At 45.3% G+C, this 16,002-nt stretch overlaps 1 protein-coding gene across 2 annotated transcripts; it reads right to left on the bottom strand.

Moving 5' to 3' along the window:
- Positions 1–520: 520 nt before the first annotated feature.
- On the bottom strand, positions 521–15,529 carry nsd1a (nuclear receptor binding SET domain protein 1a). 2 transcript variants are annotated; one of them, XM_034598281.1, is made up of 23 exons: positions 14,931–15,529; positions 13,561–14,420; positions 13,194–13,335; positions 12,907–13,085; positions 11,021–12,827; positions 10,807–10,931; positions 10,205–10,421; positions 9,481–9,584; positions 9,302–9,358; positions 8,984–9,196; positions 8,806–8,898; positions 8,586–8,709; positions 8,277–8,474; positions 7,160–7,339; positions 4,591–4,747; positions 4,286–4,491; positions 4,096–4,208; positions 3,729–3,998; positions 3,492–3,608; positions 2,971–3,112; positions 2,773–2,879; positions 2,471–2,660; positions 521–2,170 (listed from the first exon to the last, which is right to left on the bottom strand). In XM_034598281.1, the coding sequence occupies exons 2-23, from the start codon at positions 14,401–14,403 to the stop codon at positions 1,275–1,277; spliced, it is 6,480 nt and encodes a 2,159-aa protein (XP_034454172.1). In that variant the 5' UTR covers positions 14,404–14,420; positions 14,931–15,529; the 3' UTR covers positions 521–1,274. The 2 variants fall into 2 exon arrangements, with proteins under 2 accessions (XP_034454172.1, XP_034454173.1); XM_034598282.1 differs by having other exon boundaries at positions 742–2,170; positions 12,907–13,079; positions 14,931–15,353.
- Positions 15,530–16,002: the final 473 nt, after the last annotated feature.

Raw genomic sequence — 16,002 nt, 5'->3', positions numbered from 1 at the left:
AACATCACTAGGATTAATTTCATAAAATTTCTGCCAATAGATCCCTATCACCTGAATCTTACACACTGAACCTTTAAGATAAAACAGCTCAGTTAGGGTGAGGGCTGAGGGAATGCATTACACTGAGTGTCCTCACTAAAATAAATGTACGAGAATGTGTGCATGTGGGTTCATGTCTATTTCCTTCATCCAGACCTGGTAATTGTCTTGTTTAATGTGTGAGATTTGAAGGTTTATAATCAAACAGTGTGAAAGAAGTTAAAAACCCTCAAGTCTCAGGTGGTTCCCGGCCATAAAAAGTCAACTCTTCTGATATTTGACAGGGAAAGAACGGGAAGAAAATCAATAATCAATAAATTAAACCAAATAACCATTTTGTACTCACTACATCCTGAGTGCTGATACAGCATGTTTACCTATCAAATACAGTACAAACACAAAAATATGACAATAATTAGGTTATGATACACTCCTTTCTGCCATGTGTGATTGTAAAGAGAAGAAAATACTGGATACAGGGTCAATAAGTACTTTGATTTTATTCTAATTATGATAATGGAACAGCAGTGACGGGTGTGAAACCAATGTTAGTGATGCATATTTCGGGTTTTGCCATGTTGTGGCATCATTTCATTTCTCTGCGATCCTGAGCTGCCTTTGTGGAGAGAAACAAGGATGAACTCATAGAATCTGTAAATCAATTCAAAGAAAACAGAAGAAAAGATTATCGTCTTGACAATAATCATTTCAGTCGCCATGACTCCAGTGGGTTTATTTTTGTATTCCTCAGACACAGCAAACAGCTATCGTCGTGTCTAACCGTAACATGAACCAGTGAGAACTCCATTTCTTTTATCACTTGTAATTAGCGAGACAAGGTTAAGACGGTAACAACAACATAAGATGCCCTTATGGTGACAGTTTGGTCAGGTGAAAACTTCTCACCTTTTTTTTCTGACATTTCAAACATTTTTTTTTAAAAAAGGCAAAAAAAAAATGTAAACAAATATTGAGAGAAAGAACAAAAGATCATAACAGCACCAGACACAAATAAACATATCAACAGAAGTATAAAGAGACCAGGATCAGTCCTCGAGCCTCAGCACCAGTACGCATCCACACGTGAGTCCAGCGGTGGATGAGAAGGCAACGTTGTACCAGAGTGAAGGCAGTGCTGCGTTCAAGTAGGTACCAAAATATCAAACTCTTTTTGTCCTTTAAATGTCTACGGAGAGTTTTTAACAAGAAGGTTAAAAAGGAATGGATGGACTGTGTCATTTATCATCGTCCTCCACTCTCCCCCACTCCTCAAAGTCCTCCCCCTCCACCTCTCCATCCTCATCTTCATCCACATAACCCCCCCAAGTGTCATACACGTCCCCTCCTTCGTCATCATCATCATCATCCTCCTCCTCCTCCTCGTCCTCCTCCTCGTTCTCCTCCTCACCTTCTTCCAGCAGGTCATTTCCATACAGTGGTTGGTCCTCCTCCTCATCTTCCACTATCTCCATCTCCTCCTCTTCTGCCTCCTCCTCCTCTGCCTCCTCCTCTTCTGCCTCCTCCTCTTCTGCCTCCTCCTCTTCTGCCTCCTCCTCATCATCCTCATCATCCTCATCATCCTCATCATCAACATCATCATCATCCGCATCTTCCACCTCTAACCCACACACCTCCCCATCCTCCACCTCCCCGTCCTCTCTCTCCCCCTTGGAGGAGGTGGGCGTGGAGAACCCTTCAGTCCTGTCTGTCAGGTACACCCTTTTGGAGGGGATGAAGCTGGAGGTAGCAGTCTTTGTGTTGATGTAGAGACGAGGAGGAGGCTCCTGCTTGTCCAGTTCAGCCTGGCCAGTAGGGGAAGAGACAGGAGTGGCAGCAGAAGAAGAAGAACTGGCTCTTCTGGAGTCTGGGGCCAGAGAGGGAGTGACGGGCACCTCCATTGACCCGGGCCTCACAGAGGTCGTGTTGGGCACGTATTCACGAATCTCCCCCGGCTCCAGTGGGTCGGGCCCACAGGGGTCATGCTCGCTGCAGGACAACTTGCCGTCCAGCTTGGAAATGAAGAGCATGCCTTCACGGTGCTCCTTACAGTAAGAGCTGGGACACATCTCACAGAACGAAGCTGCCTCTTTTCCACAGATGTCACACTGGTGCCATGGACACTCCCACCGCCCTGGAGACGAGATCAGTGTCATTACACAGGTCAAAGAGAAAAATACTTTCAACCTCTTCCTGAACAACAATGGCTCCAATCTTACAAAGCTCAAAGGAGGCTCAAATGACTTCTAATGTCATCCAAATGTGTTCATATCACAATTTTAATTGTTTGATATTAACCACTGCCTAGTGTTCTTTCCTAAAAAACACACAATGCCTGAGGATATTTAAAAGTTGAGTCAGGCTACAAACCAATTTAGACTTAATAGTGCCACGTTAGCAGTATCATACCAGTTGACCCTCCATGTCTACTTGCCTGCAGGCCTCTTGGCCAAGTTGAGACAGTCAGCGTGATAGACCTTCGGGCAGCCTGGCTTCTTACAGGACACTATCTGTCCCCCGTCGCCACAGCTGAAGCACTCGTCTTCTCTTTCCTTGGTCACTACCTGCTTGGTCTTCTTTTTCTTTCTTCGTCCTTCCTTCACTTTCTCTGCCGGCGGCTGGTTCTGAACAAAAGCAAGGGACAGGAGGTTTTACAAGTTTTACAATCGTCTGGATCATGTGGCGGGTGTAAGTGCGATCATGAAGCACTAAATCTGCTCAAATATGCTCTTTTACCTTTGGTCTGACACCAAGGAAACCGCTGCAGTTAGGTGCTCCACATTTACAGGCAGTTTTCCCATTGCCGAGACACTCCAGGTTGTAGTTGAACGTCAGCTCCACACCTGAAATACACGCCGCTTTAGTTCTGTGCTGCTCTCAGACGCGATCCATCAATGCCATAACCTGCATTCTTGATCCTACACAAACTCAAACCTTGTGGGATGTCCTGTAGGGCAAACAGCCCCACCCTGGTGTCCCCGTTCACAGTCCACTTTTGGGTCTCACAGTTTGGTTGGCAACAGTGGTTCATGAAGCGAGCCTGGTTCCCTTTGGGCCCGGCGTCAATGATCCGGTCCTGAAATTAAAAAAGTAAATGTATATTAGCAAGTTTTCATCAACCTGCTGATCTACATTATGAAGTTGGTTGCTAACATGAACCACATATGCTTGGAAATGTTTGTAGGAATTATTCACATTCTTGATTTACTTCAGGGTCACTCAGACCAAACATAAGACAAGTGCACAGTAGTGCATCCAGCTCACAAATGTAACTTATAATTAACCTGTTATCGGTTATCGTAAGTAAATATTTGTATACATAGTGAAAATATACATAGAGATGCACATGTTGAATAAATAGATAAATAGGCTACAAACAGACATTAGGAGATTGCAAGCAAGTGAGTGAAATTACATATATTGTAGAAATAGATAAAAAAGAGATGTATCAGCACCTTGTCCAGTGTAAGCATGTAGAAGTTACAGATGTCATTCTCCTGAGCGTGTCGGATCCTGGCTCGACATTCTTCTTCATCTATCACCTCTCCCACATATTCACTCACAAATGCTCCCTGAGAAACACCAGAGATAAAATAAATAAATAAATAAATAAGACTGAGATGATGACACAGGTGAATAATTAGAATTTGGCTCGTGCTTAAAATCTTGCGTCCGATAATTTTCCAACGTACCTTCTTGATGTCTGACACGCCGCGTAAACCCCAGCCACGGGACAGTGTCCTGAAAATCTCCACGGTTGTGTACTGGCGCTTTGTGAAGGTCTGGTTTTGACATCGCTCCCCCGCCGCACACACCTGAGGATGGCACTCGTACATCAGCATGCGGTTGATGCACTCCGAGTCGATGCCACAGGGGTTCTCGTCGGAGGCCTTACAGTTGCAACGTGGGATCTCTGATAGGTCAGCCGTGATGATCTGAACCTTCCCGATTGGCCGGTTTACCTATGAGAGAGGGGCATGGTTTTTACAGAACTGCTCTGTGAACTTATCTCAGGTCAGTCTAGATAAGCACAGATGTATATTTGGTGATGCACAGTACCCTAATGTGTTTGTATGGAGGAGGTTTCTTGTCATTCTTTCTGTCCTCCTGGAGCTGCCGCATTTCCTTTTCTGCCTGGAGCTCTATGAACCGCTCTGCTGCATCTGTCAGGGCTATAAACACGATCTTTACTCAGACTATTAAAGGGACTCGAAAAAAGATGTATACGAGTATTTTCACATGAATTTACCATTTTTGTAGACTGCATCTGCTCCCTTCCCCATTTTCTCAATGTTGAGAGTGTCTCCCTCCATGTAAGGGAAGACTCTGGCCTGGTACGTCCACACAAAATCTTTGGAGCCAAAGAATTGCACCGGGAACTCTCCCACCTCGTGTTTCATCCTCAAGATGTTATTTGGAACATCTTTTGCCATACAGACTTCTGCAGGCCACCACCTAAAGACGAAGGTCAGGTACATGAGTACAAATATGGGGTAAATCAGCTGTTTGCTCGGAGGCACCGTGTGTAGGGGAGGGCCACTTATGTACCCTTACCTGTAACGTCCCCATTTGACCCACAGTATGTCTTTAATACGAGGCCTCTTTCCAGATTTGCAGTCATTGCAGAACCAGCTGCCCTGGGGCATTTCCATATTCAGACACTCCCTATGGAAAGCAGCAGGACAGGCTTCACAGCACAGCAGACTTCCCCCTATGAAATCACAGCAAGCACACAACATACATACATTTGATTTAGTTAAGTGACATTTAAAAAGAATCTGATCTTTTGTTTTTGTTATCATTTCAATACAATAACTGACACAAAGTAGACAATGACAATGTCAGTTTATACAATCAATGTTAGTAAAGATGGTTATGTAGACAAGTGCTGTTCAGACCTGGTATTAACATCCGTCCTGAGAGACCTGATCACAAGTGGACAGCGCCAAGTTCGTCCTGGTATTAAAAATGTATCCTGAATGTGTCTCCTAAGATCACTGAGCTGATCTCATTTCTCCGCTGTATTTTCAAATCATCACATACATCTGGTGATCGGAATCTCAACCACTTGGGATCAGATCATTCAGGACGGACCAGGTCTGAGCTGCCTCAATCTAAAATCATTTCATGAAGGGTCTAATGATCTTTGAAGTGACTGGGCTACTTCAGTGGCAGATTTGTGTGTAGATACAACATTAAAATGGAGAAAAAAGCCGTTTTTACAAAATACATTTGCCAAGTGGGAGCATTAATGTCGAAAATAGGATGTGGCATAAAAATTATTTTACAATTTATCACGCACAGAGCTTCAGAAAGACAGGTGCAGTGGTATGATCCAAGTCATTTAACAGTGTCCCACTTGAACTCATATTAGAAATATAAATAAGTTATTAGTTATAGTGTTTGATGTAATGAGTGGGATAAGTGGATTTCACATGGGGGCAGGAGGCCAATATTGTAATTTGAGACACAGCATCTGTCTAAAGAGCATGTGGGTAGATGATGACTGAGCTTAACACAATAAAGCAGCACAACTAAGATGACAGACACGGGAATCACTTATTACTGTTTGAGTTCATCAGATGGAGAATTGGATTGTTTTCAGGTTTAGAAAAAAATGAATTTACAAACCACGACTTATTGTAAATATGAGATAAAACCTACAGAGAAATTTGACACCAATAACCGACATGTACAGAAATAAGGACAACAGGGAACTTGTTTCAAAGTTATACTCAAGTACTAAATACAATGAGAAACTTAAAAAAAAAAAAGATGTCATCCCCAAGAGAGACCGGTTATCTCCACCAAGGGGTTTTGTTTTCAACACTGTCCGATTGCTTGTTTGGTTTGTTTGTTTGCAAGATTACAATGAATGACTGAACTGATTTCCATGAAACTAAGCGGAAAGATGGGACATGGGAAGGAAGAATCCGTTAAAATGTTGGCGCTGATCCAGATAAATTGGAAGAGGAATTATTTTACCATTTTTCTAAACCTTGCGAGAGAGGGTGTTTTTCAGCATTTTCGTTATTTTGGTATCTATGAGGGTGTGAAATTTGGTGCAGCTCGATTGAATTTAAGGGGACTGTCGGGCTTTGATGGAGGTATGCGCTCTGCTGAGTGCTATCCTAGTTGAATACGTGTTCTGTACAGTCTACTTTGGAGACTTTTAAATTTAAGTTAAAATCCATGCAGCCCAATAAGCTGAGGAGAAGTCTATGTAGGAGAAAATGATGAGAACAGCTAGCCGAACATTTCCATACATTTTGGAGCCGTCCGCTTCTTCAATCAAACCGGACAGGTGGTAATACAAGCAATGCCTCATATTTTTGATGATAGAATTACCTGCTCTTTCTATACAATCTATTAGGATAACATAGCAGCTTGTTTCATCTGTTAGCAGCCAGAAAGATAAGGTTACAGATTGAACCTCAAACAAAAACCCACTGGATCAATATTGCAACAAATGTTCTCAGTAGAGAGAATCACTGTTGTGATTAATCTAGAGGTTGATAAATCCTTGTTATAGTGGTAAAAACTGATTGTGCTTGTGACTCCATGAGATAATTACTGATTCATCTCTATATGATCTGACATGTATTCACACCAGCACAACGTTTGAATGGTTTAGTCAATCAATCAAATTTTATTTTTATAGCCCATATTCACAAATCACAATTTGTCTCATAGGGCTTAACAAGGTGCAGCGTCCTCTGTCCTTAACCCTCAACAGAAGTAAGGAAAAACTACCAAAAAAAACTATTAACAGGGGAAAAACACGTAGAAACCTCAGAGAGAGCCACATGTGAGGGATCCCTGGACGGACAGAAGTGCAATAGATGTTGAGTGTGACTGAACACGTCGACAAAATAACAGTATTAGCCACATTGATTAGAAGAAACGATTTGTAACATAGTGGAAAAGTGTGTCATGTGTTTTTGTACCTAAGAAAATGTCTGATAGAGATGAAGGGAGCAGCAATGACAAATGAATTGAGGAGTTATTGTCAGTGATGGTATGTGAGTAGGGGTATTGTATGTCAAGCAGTCTGTAATTATAGTCCACGATCAGCTGCCACCACGATCAGGATGCATAGGTCGACAAACAGAACCCCACTTGCCTTCAGAGCAGACGAAGCACCAGCTCACGTTGATGTGTTCGTGGTTCTTGCAGCCTTTGCGGGGAGTGAAGTGGTTCGGACAGAGAAAACTGTTGTTAGCCAGCACCAGGCTGCCTGCGGCCATGCAGTTGTCGTTGGCGTGATAAGCCACAGGGCAGCGCACACATCGAGCCAGTCGACCTAATATGAAAACCACAGAGAAGCAAAAAATGGCTTAATCCACAAACAACTGGACATTTAACTGGAGTTTGACAATACACAGTGTTATCAGTCCACTAAATGTTTTATACTGTGCTTTAAATTCACTTTCACTCCTAAAATGTCGTGTCCCCAGTTTCACCTTGATTGAATCAAAGTGATTTAATTTTACAGGATCATCAGGAGAGATGCTACCACACACAGTGAAAGAAAGAAATTATCTAAATGTGCAGAGTTTAACACATGATTACGACTGTTTTGTGCCGCAACAGTTTGAGAGTTCAAACTGTCACAATAGGAGGTTACACAAACTGGATTGCCAGAACCAGGAGCTGTTTCAAGTTTCTAAGGACACGTGAGCAAAGATGCCAAAAACATTTTGCTTGAAGCCACTTAGGTAGACATGGTAGGTGATGTGTCATGAATCTCAGAATTTTTTTGGAAGCAAACTGGCTCATGATCACCAACAACTGACTGATGCCAGGTTCAGAGTTTGGATAAAAAAAAAACATACACAGACTAGAGAGTGAAAGAGAAGCCTCAGGTGTAAAGGAACTGCATTGAATGCCACTCACAGCTTAAACTATGAGGTCTGACTGTCAGCATGGACTGTAACAACATTATGGATGATAGCACGAGGGTTCAAGAGGCAGAGCCTGAGCGAGCGTGAGGAAAATATGGCTGCAGACTGCTCTATGAGGAATCAACGGAGCAATACTAACTAAGAGATCTCTGTATTATTATGAAGAGTAACGTTGTTGGTTCATTATGAAACTGTGGCGAGGCAAACTAGAAGATGCTGTGATGGCTACAGTAATAATCAGGAAATGTGTGAGGCCATCCATGAGGTCTTCCTGGCTCTAATCTGCATGGATCATTTCAAAATGTAATAGTGGCGACGTGCAGCACTGGAGCTTACCCTTGGAGCTGCAGACGTTGAGGGGGTTGGTGATGTGGCAGGACAGACAAACATGCAGAGGGCAGCGGCAGCCTTTGTTGTGCAGCTGCGTTGCAGAGTAGGCCAGTATGCAGTCGGTATGGTAGAACTTCCCACATAGTGGTATGATGCAGCGCTTTACCCCCCCAGACTCCTTACATACAAAGCATGTGTGGACACCTGGAGGGAACACAAAGAAATCAGAATTTCTAAACGCCAGTGCCAGATCACATTTTATGATCAGGCACGGATCGGTGCTTTCCACTCATGTCTGACACTGTGCGTACTCACCTGCTTTGCATTCATGACAAAGGAATTTCCCCCTGGGAGCAACTGACAGACCAATACATTGCAGGTGAAATGCTCCATAACAGTGTCCATCACACACCAGCAGGTCTCCCGTCCTCTCACACACCTGCACAAACACACAGAAAAACACACGATGAAGGATGTATAAGAAACTGAGACACAAAAAAAACAAAAAAATACAAATTCCAACAGCTTATCTCACCTGACAAACATTTTCCTTTAATGACGTCGCTCCAATTTTCCCTTTAACATCCACGTGGGAAGGGAGGCTGTCATTCAAACCAACAGACTGAACCTACAGAGACGAAGACAGAGCAGTTGTTACCCATGTTGTTGTCGTGTACAGATGGCTTCCTCTCATTGATGAGCAACATGCACACCTCAGGTTTGGGAGTTAGTGTTCCAGTGTGTACGTTGTGTTTCTCGTCAGTGCTGCAGGCCTCCATGTCGGTCTCCTGCTCGGGGGTCTTAGCTCCTCGGGGGCTGGGAGGTCTGTTTGGACTGAGGATATCTTCGCTCTCTGGGTGCTGGGAGGCAGCAGCTGGGGCAGAGGATGTGCTGGGTACAGGCTTCTCCATCTTCAAAGATTCAACCTAATACAGAGTGAGATTGTTAGGGATGATTAAATACAGTGTAATGATTCAAACATCTTATTGTTTGGTGGGATGGTGGTGGAATTAGCTTTTTTTTTTAAGAACCTGAGTTTTCTGGACTAACACCTTCAGCTCTGTAGCTCCAACATGTCGCTTTTGCTCCTGGAAAACAAACAGACAGCAGATTATTAAAAAAATTACATTTTCAGTGCTCGTAAAAATATTAACCAGAATACACACACACTCTTTAACACTTATGCGTTGCAATCTCAGTCCTGACATACCTTCTTCTTTGTAGGATCAACAGACACTTCTTCAATGGTACATTCAAGAACCTTGTGTGAGAGCTTCCTTGGCCTCTTTCTTTCTTGAATTGCTAACCCTGTGTCTACAACAATAACAAAATGAAATAATGCATTATATTATCAAAATACAACAATTTTTATTTTAATCATGAAAGACTTAAAATAATATAATAAACACACACTGTGACTAAAGACATTTTCAGACATGAACTCCGGTAAAGGTCCAGAACACTGGGTCTTTGCCTTTCACATATGAAGAATGCAGCAGGATATTGTCTGGGTCAGACGCGTTCTCGACAACAGGACATTCAGAACATTCAGATGAGGGGTGGTGTCCGGGTGGAGCATGAGAGAGGCAGGATATCATTTATAAATTCCACCAGAGAAATCACATATTTAGGTTTAAATCACATCGACACCAGCGTCAGTTGGTTGTCAGTTGGTCGTCAGTTGGTCGTCAGTTGGTCTTTCCAAGTTGTCATTGTAAACGTTTCGTCTTCTACACACCCACTCACACAATTTTATGACATTTTCCTGTTCTCACATGGGCTCACTCTGATATTTTACTAATATTTTACCGGGGGGCTGGCAGGAAAAGTTCCTGAAATTGTCCGGAGATCTGCGTTCTCACATACCATCCCTCCGGAATAATTTCAGGAAAATGTCCGGAGTTCAATGCATGGCTGAAAGCAGCTGTATTTACCAGATTCAGGAGGTAGATCTGTTTCTTCTGGCGTCTCTGGGATGAGGGCGGGTGGTGTTGTGGCTGGAGACGATGAGGATGGTAGAGGAGAAAGCTCATCCTGAGAAGGACTTGGTTCGGGCTCTGAAGGAGCCTCGGTGGGCCCCACAGGAGACGAGGCTGAGGTAACATTTCCTTGTGGGGGACTGCCATCGAGGAGGTCCATCATCCCCGATGCCTGCGATGTACACAGCAAAGCAAGACTGTACATCAAATATGTAGTTTCTAATTATATGCAAATGGAGTGATTGGACTTGGGGAAAGAAGGAGGTGATAAGTTATATTCACGGAGAAGGCCAATGGAGGTGCAAAGGATTATATACGATATGTGTGTCCTTAGGAAACAGGTTGGAAAATGGAGTGTGAATGTGCATGTGCTGTAATTTAAAGGCACACCTTCTACACACAGCATGTACACAATAGAAAATAATTTCAACGCCTTCCTGGGAACACATTACACACTGCACAGATAACAGTAGGGGACAAAATAAACAAAATAAAAGATGTTGAAAAGTAGTGATTCCATTAGTATCAAAAGAAAACTAATAGAAACATGAACTTACCATTTTGGAAGATTCTGAGGTGTGTTTCTTTGATTTCTTTTTCGGAGAAAATATTTGTTCGTACCCCTCAGTTGACTCCAGGAATCTTTTAGTGGGTTTCCGGAGACGTTTGTTCTCTGAATTCCCTGCGCAAACATACATGAAATACAGTTCACTCTGCTGCTCAGTTTACTTCTCAGCAGGACTAACTAAACGGCAGCAGTTTGTGTCTTACCGCCTGTGCTGCTCATCTCCAGGAAGAGCGAGTCGTTCTCCAGACTGTCGACTTCCAGATCCAGATCTGGTGATGCCCTTGTGGTGTAAGACCTGTTCATCTCAGCAGACGCATCGCTCATCACCTCTCCCTTACTTTCAGCAGCCCCCTCAAGCGCCTGCCAGCGCTTCTTTGGAGCCATGGCGGATTCTGACATCTTGACGAGGTAGCTGGCCGATGGATCAGCAGCGGCAGGGGGACGAGATCCGGGATCGGCCAAGTCGGCGTGGCCGCTGACAAACTCCCTGCCATAAGCCAAGTCAGCCAGGTCTGAAGAGAGGCCCGCTACTCTGGATTTCAATTTGGCAGGTAGTCTTTGTTTTCTACGCTTCTTGTCTAAGCTGCCGATCTGAGAGCGAAAAGAAAAGTCTTCACAGTGGTAGGTGTCAGCCATCATGATAGCTTTAGTCCTGTTCTTGGTTTTCGTCGCCGTGTTGTGGGACGTTTTGTTTTTACCCAACAGGCCATTCTCTGTTTTGATCCTCTGAGTGAAACCGTCACAAGAACCCCGCAGCAGGTCCCCTCCTGAGGCAGCAGGGATGACCAAGGGCTCCTCCTTGATCAGGACCGCTGATGGCGGGACAGTCAGGGGTTTGCCGTCTTTTTGTCTTGTGTCGTGCATGTCTTTCAGCAGCATCAGGAAGGTACTGAATTTATAATTGGAATCAGGCCGAAACACAGCGAGCTCACAGTCGCTGCTGTTCTTCTTCTCAAGAGATTTGAACATTAGTTCCTTGACATCCTGAAAGGCATCCATTGGAGACAGAGTCAAGGGCGGGGAAGAAGAAGAAGATAAATCCAGGACAACATTTTCTTTCTTGACTTCAACAGGATGCATGGTGGATACACCTGAGTCTGCACACTTGGACTTTATCAATGAGCCATTACGAATAAGTTTCTTATCAGGCTTCCTTGCACGTCTTTTTGGAGAGCTGTGATTAGTAGAGGATGATGCATTGTTGGGGTATTTCCTGGTAGGAGAGGTTTCAGTTGTGATGGCTGCGTTATTATTAGGACAATTGTCATTGTGGGCATCTGTTGAGATTTGGCTTGTAGCCAGTGCATCTTTCAGATCTGTCTCTTCCTCTGCTTTCAGAGCCCTCGTCATAAGACGACTGCTGGCAGGAAGATTTGTAGAGTGCTTTTCAGCTGAACAGTACAAACTTTGCTTGGAGTTTGTGTCTTTAGGCGTCAATTTCTTTGTGAAAATGCTATCAAGGGAATCTGTACATTGGTTGGATTTTTCAGCAAACTTTGTTTTACCTTTTGTTGAACCCTCTTTTTTTCTGTCCTGTACAGGAGACACTGCTGTGCGTTTAGGACGATGCAGCATTGGAACTGAATCCAGGTCAGCATAAGGGGAGTCCTTTGGCTCTTCTTTCAGTGCATGAGTTGTTGTATGAAACTGGTCCAACATGTTTGTGACAGCAGATGATTCTGTTGATCCACCAACTATATGCCCAAATATGTCCGACAGACATTTCTTTTTCTTCTTGCAAACTTTGCTCTTGTTGGACTGAAGGCCAGAGTTTTTTATGAGATGGGGCTCATTTTCACTGGGGGGCATATTTGGTGGTGGAATTAGGCCGGGGTCCACAGAGGGAGAGGGGGCCTCCTGTTGCTTTTCAGTAGGTTGCGGGCTGGGTACACGCTCCTCTCCATTCAAGGACACTGAAAGCACACTTTCAGTATTCCTTTGTCGAGCCGGGAGCAGATACTCAGCTTCTGCCACACTGACTTTCCACGCAGTCAGTAAACTTCTGGGTATCTGTCAAGAACAGAAGTATAATTCAGAATAGCGTTCACAGCAGGTTTAGATGAGATTTATAGTTATTTATTGTATTTACCGTGTACTTGTAGTCTTTTTCCTTCTGCTTCCCTCTCCGTCGAAGCACAGGCAACTCTCCAAACTGATGACCTCCTCCAAAAGGAGCGATGGCGTTCGTCGCGACCCAGGCACATTCCACAATCTCTCCAATTGTCTCCACGAAGTACATCCGACAAGGACGGGGATTGGGAACTGGAACTAAGTAAATTAATTATATAATTCCTTCGATCTTTTCTAACCTGTCAGGTAAAGGTCAAGTTGTGGGAAATATTCGATCATAAAATCCACATGTAAATCAAACCTCACCTTTCATCTTAGTGTGGTTCCCCTTGTCTGGATCGGAGGTGACTTGGCATGGCCACCAGGGCCGTCTGTTGAACTTTGCCCACACCAAGTCTCCTTCCAAGTACTTCACTGTAGGAAGAGGCTTCTTCTTTGGGCTGTTGGACTAACAAGGACAATGACAATACTTTACTATTTCTGATTTAGAAAATTGTTTGCTCCCTCTGTATATCTTTTAAAAACATCAACAAACATATAATCTGATTGGCACTGTTACAGGTCCGCAGGCAGAATAAATTGTTACTGTGTTGACGCACAGGCACTTTCTCCATGGAAAAACGTAACATAAATAAACTGTATTAATTATATACGTCACATGTTTTAGACTCACGTTAGAGTTGGTGCCCGCTGGTGAAATAAGTCCAGGGTCAACAGGGGAGGCAAGTTCACTGTCTGATTCCTCACCCAAACTCCACCCATCTCTCATAGTGATTTCTGGCAGTGCACTGGGGCTTAGTGTAGGGTTGAGTTCAGATATAGTTTTGGACATCAGATTAAAAACAGTAGGTTTGTATGCTCTTCTGTCCACCCCTGCACCACATGGGGTCTTACTCTCAGCAACAGATCTGTCCTGACTCAACTTTTGGGAGTGGTGAAGAGGCGCCAGGTCCTCACTGCTGCTGCACTCCCCCTCCTCATCCTCCACCTTAACGTCACTGCTGTCAAAGAGCGTGGACTCAAAATGCAGGTAGCCATTGGGGATGGGAGAACAGCGCTCCAGGCTGTCAGGACTTTGCGGCGAGAAGCCGTTTCTGTTCACGTCCGGCAGCGTGTCAAAAGCCTCCATATCATCATCATTGCCCGGAGAAGGAGTCAGTTGGACTGACCGGGCCTCAAACTCCTCCTCCTCCTCCTCATCATCATCATCACTGATTGGGCTTGCACAGTGCAAGTGGTTCCTTGGATGCAGGTCACTCTGGAGGTCCGGCCTGTTGACCACAGCGCCATGGTCCTGCAGCCTCCTCAGCGAGCAGTGAGTTCGGTCCGGCTGATTGTACCCCTGTCTCAGACTGGAGGATGGCAGCTGCACAGCTGACGGTTGGTCTGACACACGCTTCACAATGCCACATTGGTTTCCATAGGAAGTGTTCACCAGGCCATTGCGGGGCCTCAGCTCTGGCTGGCCTGAACCAAACACTGAGCCCCTAACAGCCTGTCTGTATGACTGATTCATGTTGTCATGGTTATATCCTGTCAAACAAAAAAAAAAGAGGCAGGTTAGACAAGGTTAGGTTTCTCAACAACTACAACCTCTGTGGGATATTGAGGTTTGTGTACTGTACAATATAACAAAGCATGTTGACAATATCGTAGGATTTGTGGCAATCATAGTAAAACAGAAACCTAGTAGGGGCATATCAGCACGGGGGCAGCGCGTACACACAAACACACAGAGATAGGCAGACATTGCTTGGCCTCCATACTTGAGGCCGGTCGGATGGGAAAAGACAAAACAGAGGACCGCTGGCCCTGCTCCCTCCTCACGTCTCATTCACCAACTCTCCGAAAATACAAGCCGCTTTGTCTGCTGCCTGTAGGTCATGGCGATCGCTGCCTGCTCCGGTGAATGGAGGAGCGCTGGGTGCTGACACACACTCAGCCGCCACTGAGACACACAAACAAGCTACAACCGCACAAAAAGAAGGAGCCGATCGCCACTAAGTTCACAACACGTGGAGGAGAAGGGGCGAAAACACTCACCATTTGGAGGTCGGTCCCCGGGAAACCAACAATGGCTGTTTGGTGGTGTGGCACAGAGGAGGGCGAGGGGCTTTTCTCGGCGTGTGAGAGCGGATCTGCACGATCGCAGCTGCGGTGGCGGCGGCACTAGCAGGCCGAGGCAGGGCTCTCATTCTCTGCACCTCATCGCCTCATCAGCGGCGGCGGCGGCCCTCAGCAAACACTGTCACTGCAAACACCAAACAACACGCAGATCTCCATTACGCTGCCACACTAACACAGCGGTGCCACAGCCCGGTCCCCTAAGCAGCCACATCGGTTTATTTACTACATCTTTTCCTCTGTTTTGGTTTTTTAAAGCCTGCTGTCGAAGTGCCCCCGGTTAATGTTAAAACAAGCCCAGACTGACTGTGTTGTGCGGCTCAACCAATCGGCTCTGCTCCCAACCCCCCAGTCTGCAGAGGGCCGTGACACTCACCCTGCGAGCACGCGCGCACACACACACACACACACACACAAACAGGCGCGCGCACACGCACGCTCATCCAGGTGAAGTTTCAAACAGTCTTCTCGGTGTAATAATAATATTTCTGATGATGATCACAAATAGATGGATGACCTTATTTTTATTACCCCCCTCCCCCCCCAGCGATGTTTCGCTTTCTTTTTTCTACTCGGTTTCACTCGACTGACATGTGAAGGCCCGATTGTTTCCTGGGCAGCGACACGTCGGAGGACACACAATGACGACAACGCGCAAGCAGGCGCGCTTCCACACGGCCTCTCCGGTCAAACCAGGCTCCGTGCGCCATGTTGGCTCCGTGACACGAGGAAACAGGCCGCCCGGCGCTCGGGAAGAGAGCAGAGAGGGGGACTGAGTGTGGCTGGAGGCGAGCGCGGTTTGCTCCGGTTGAAAAGACACCAGTGGTTGTCACTCACACACGACTTTATTATTATAATCTGGGGCGCAATCGAATTGGCACATATGCATAAATGCGCAAACGCAGGGCGCGCGCACACAATGGTGCCGCTGCGGGCCGGTCCCTGCTCATCAGACAAAGACCGGCCCCTTCCACACCGACCTGACGGGACA

This window comes from Hippoglossus hippoglossus, chromosome 10 (assembly GCF_009819705.1).
Source record: "Hippoglossus hippoglossus isolate fHipHip1 chromosome 10, fHipHip1.pri, whole genome shotgun sequence".
In the NCBI taxonomy this organism is placed as follows: Eukaryota; Metazoa; Chordata; class Actinopteri; order Pleuronectiformes; family Pleuronectidae; genus Hippoglossus; species Hippoglossus hippoglossus.
The sequence above is the reverse complement of the archived record's forward strand: the minus strand, read 5'-3'. Positions and strand labels throughout refer to the sequence as shown.

Bases quoted from the DNA above. Each gene is read 5' to 3' on its own strand.
- nsd1a (XM_034598281.1), bottom strand. From the start codon at position 14,403: ATGAATCAGTCATACAGACAGGCTGTTAGGGGCTCAGTGTTTGGTTCA. The intron at 8,475-8,585 runs GTGAGTACGCAC...TGTTCCCTCCAG, and splicing joins TTGTCATGAATGCAAAGCAG to GTGTCCACACATGCTTTGTA. The intron at 4,492-4,590 runs GTAAGGGTACAT...CTTCGTCTTTAG, and splicing joins GTCAAATGGGGACGTTACAG to GTGGTGGCCTGCAGAAGTCT.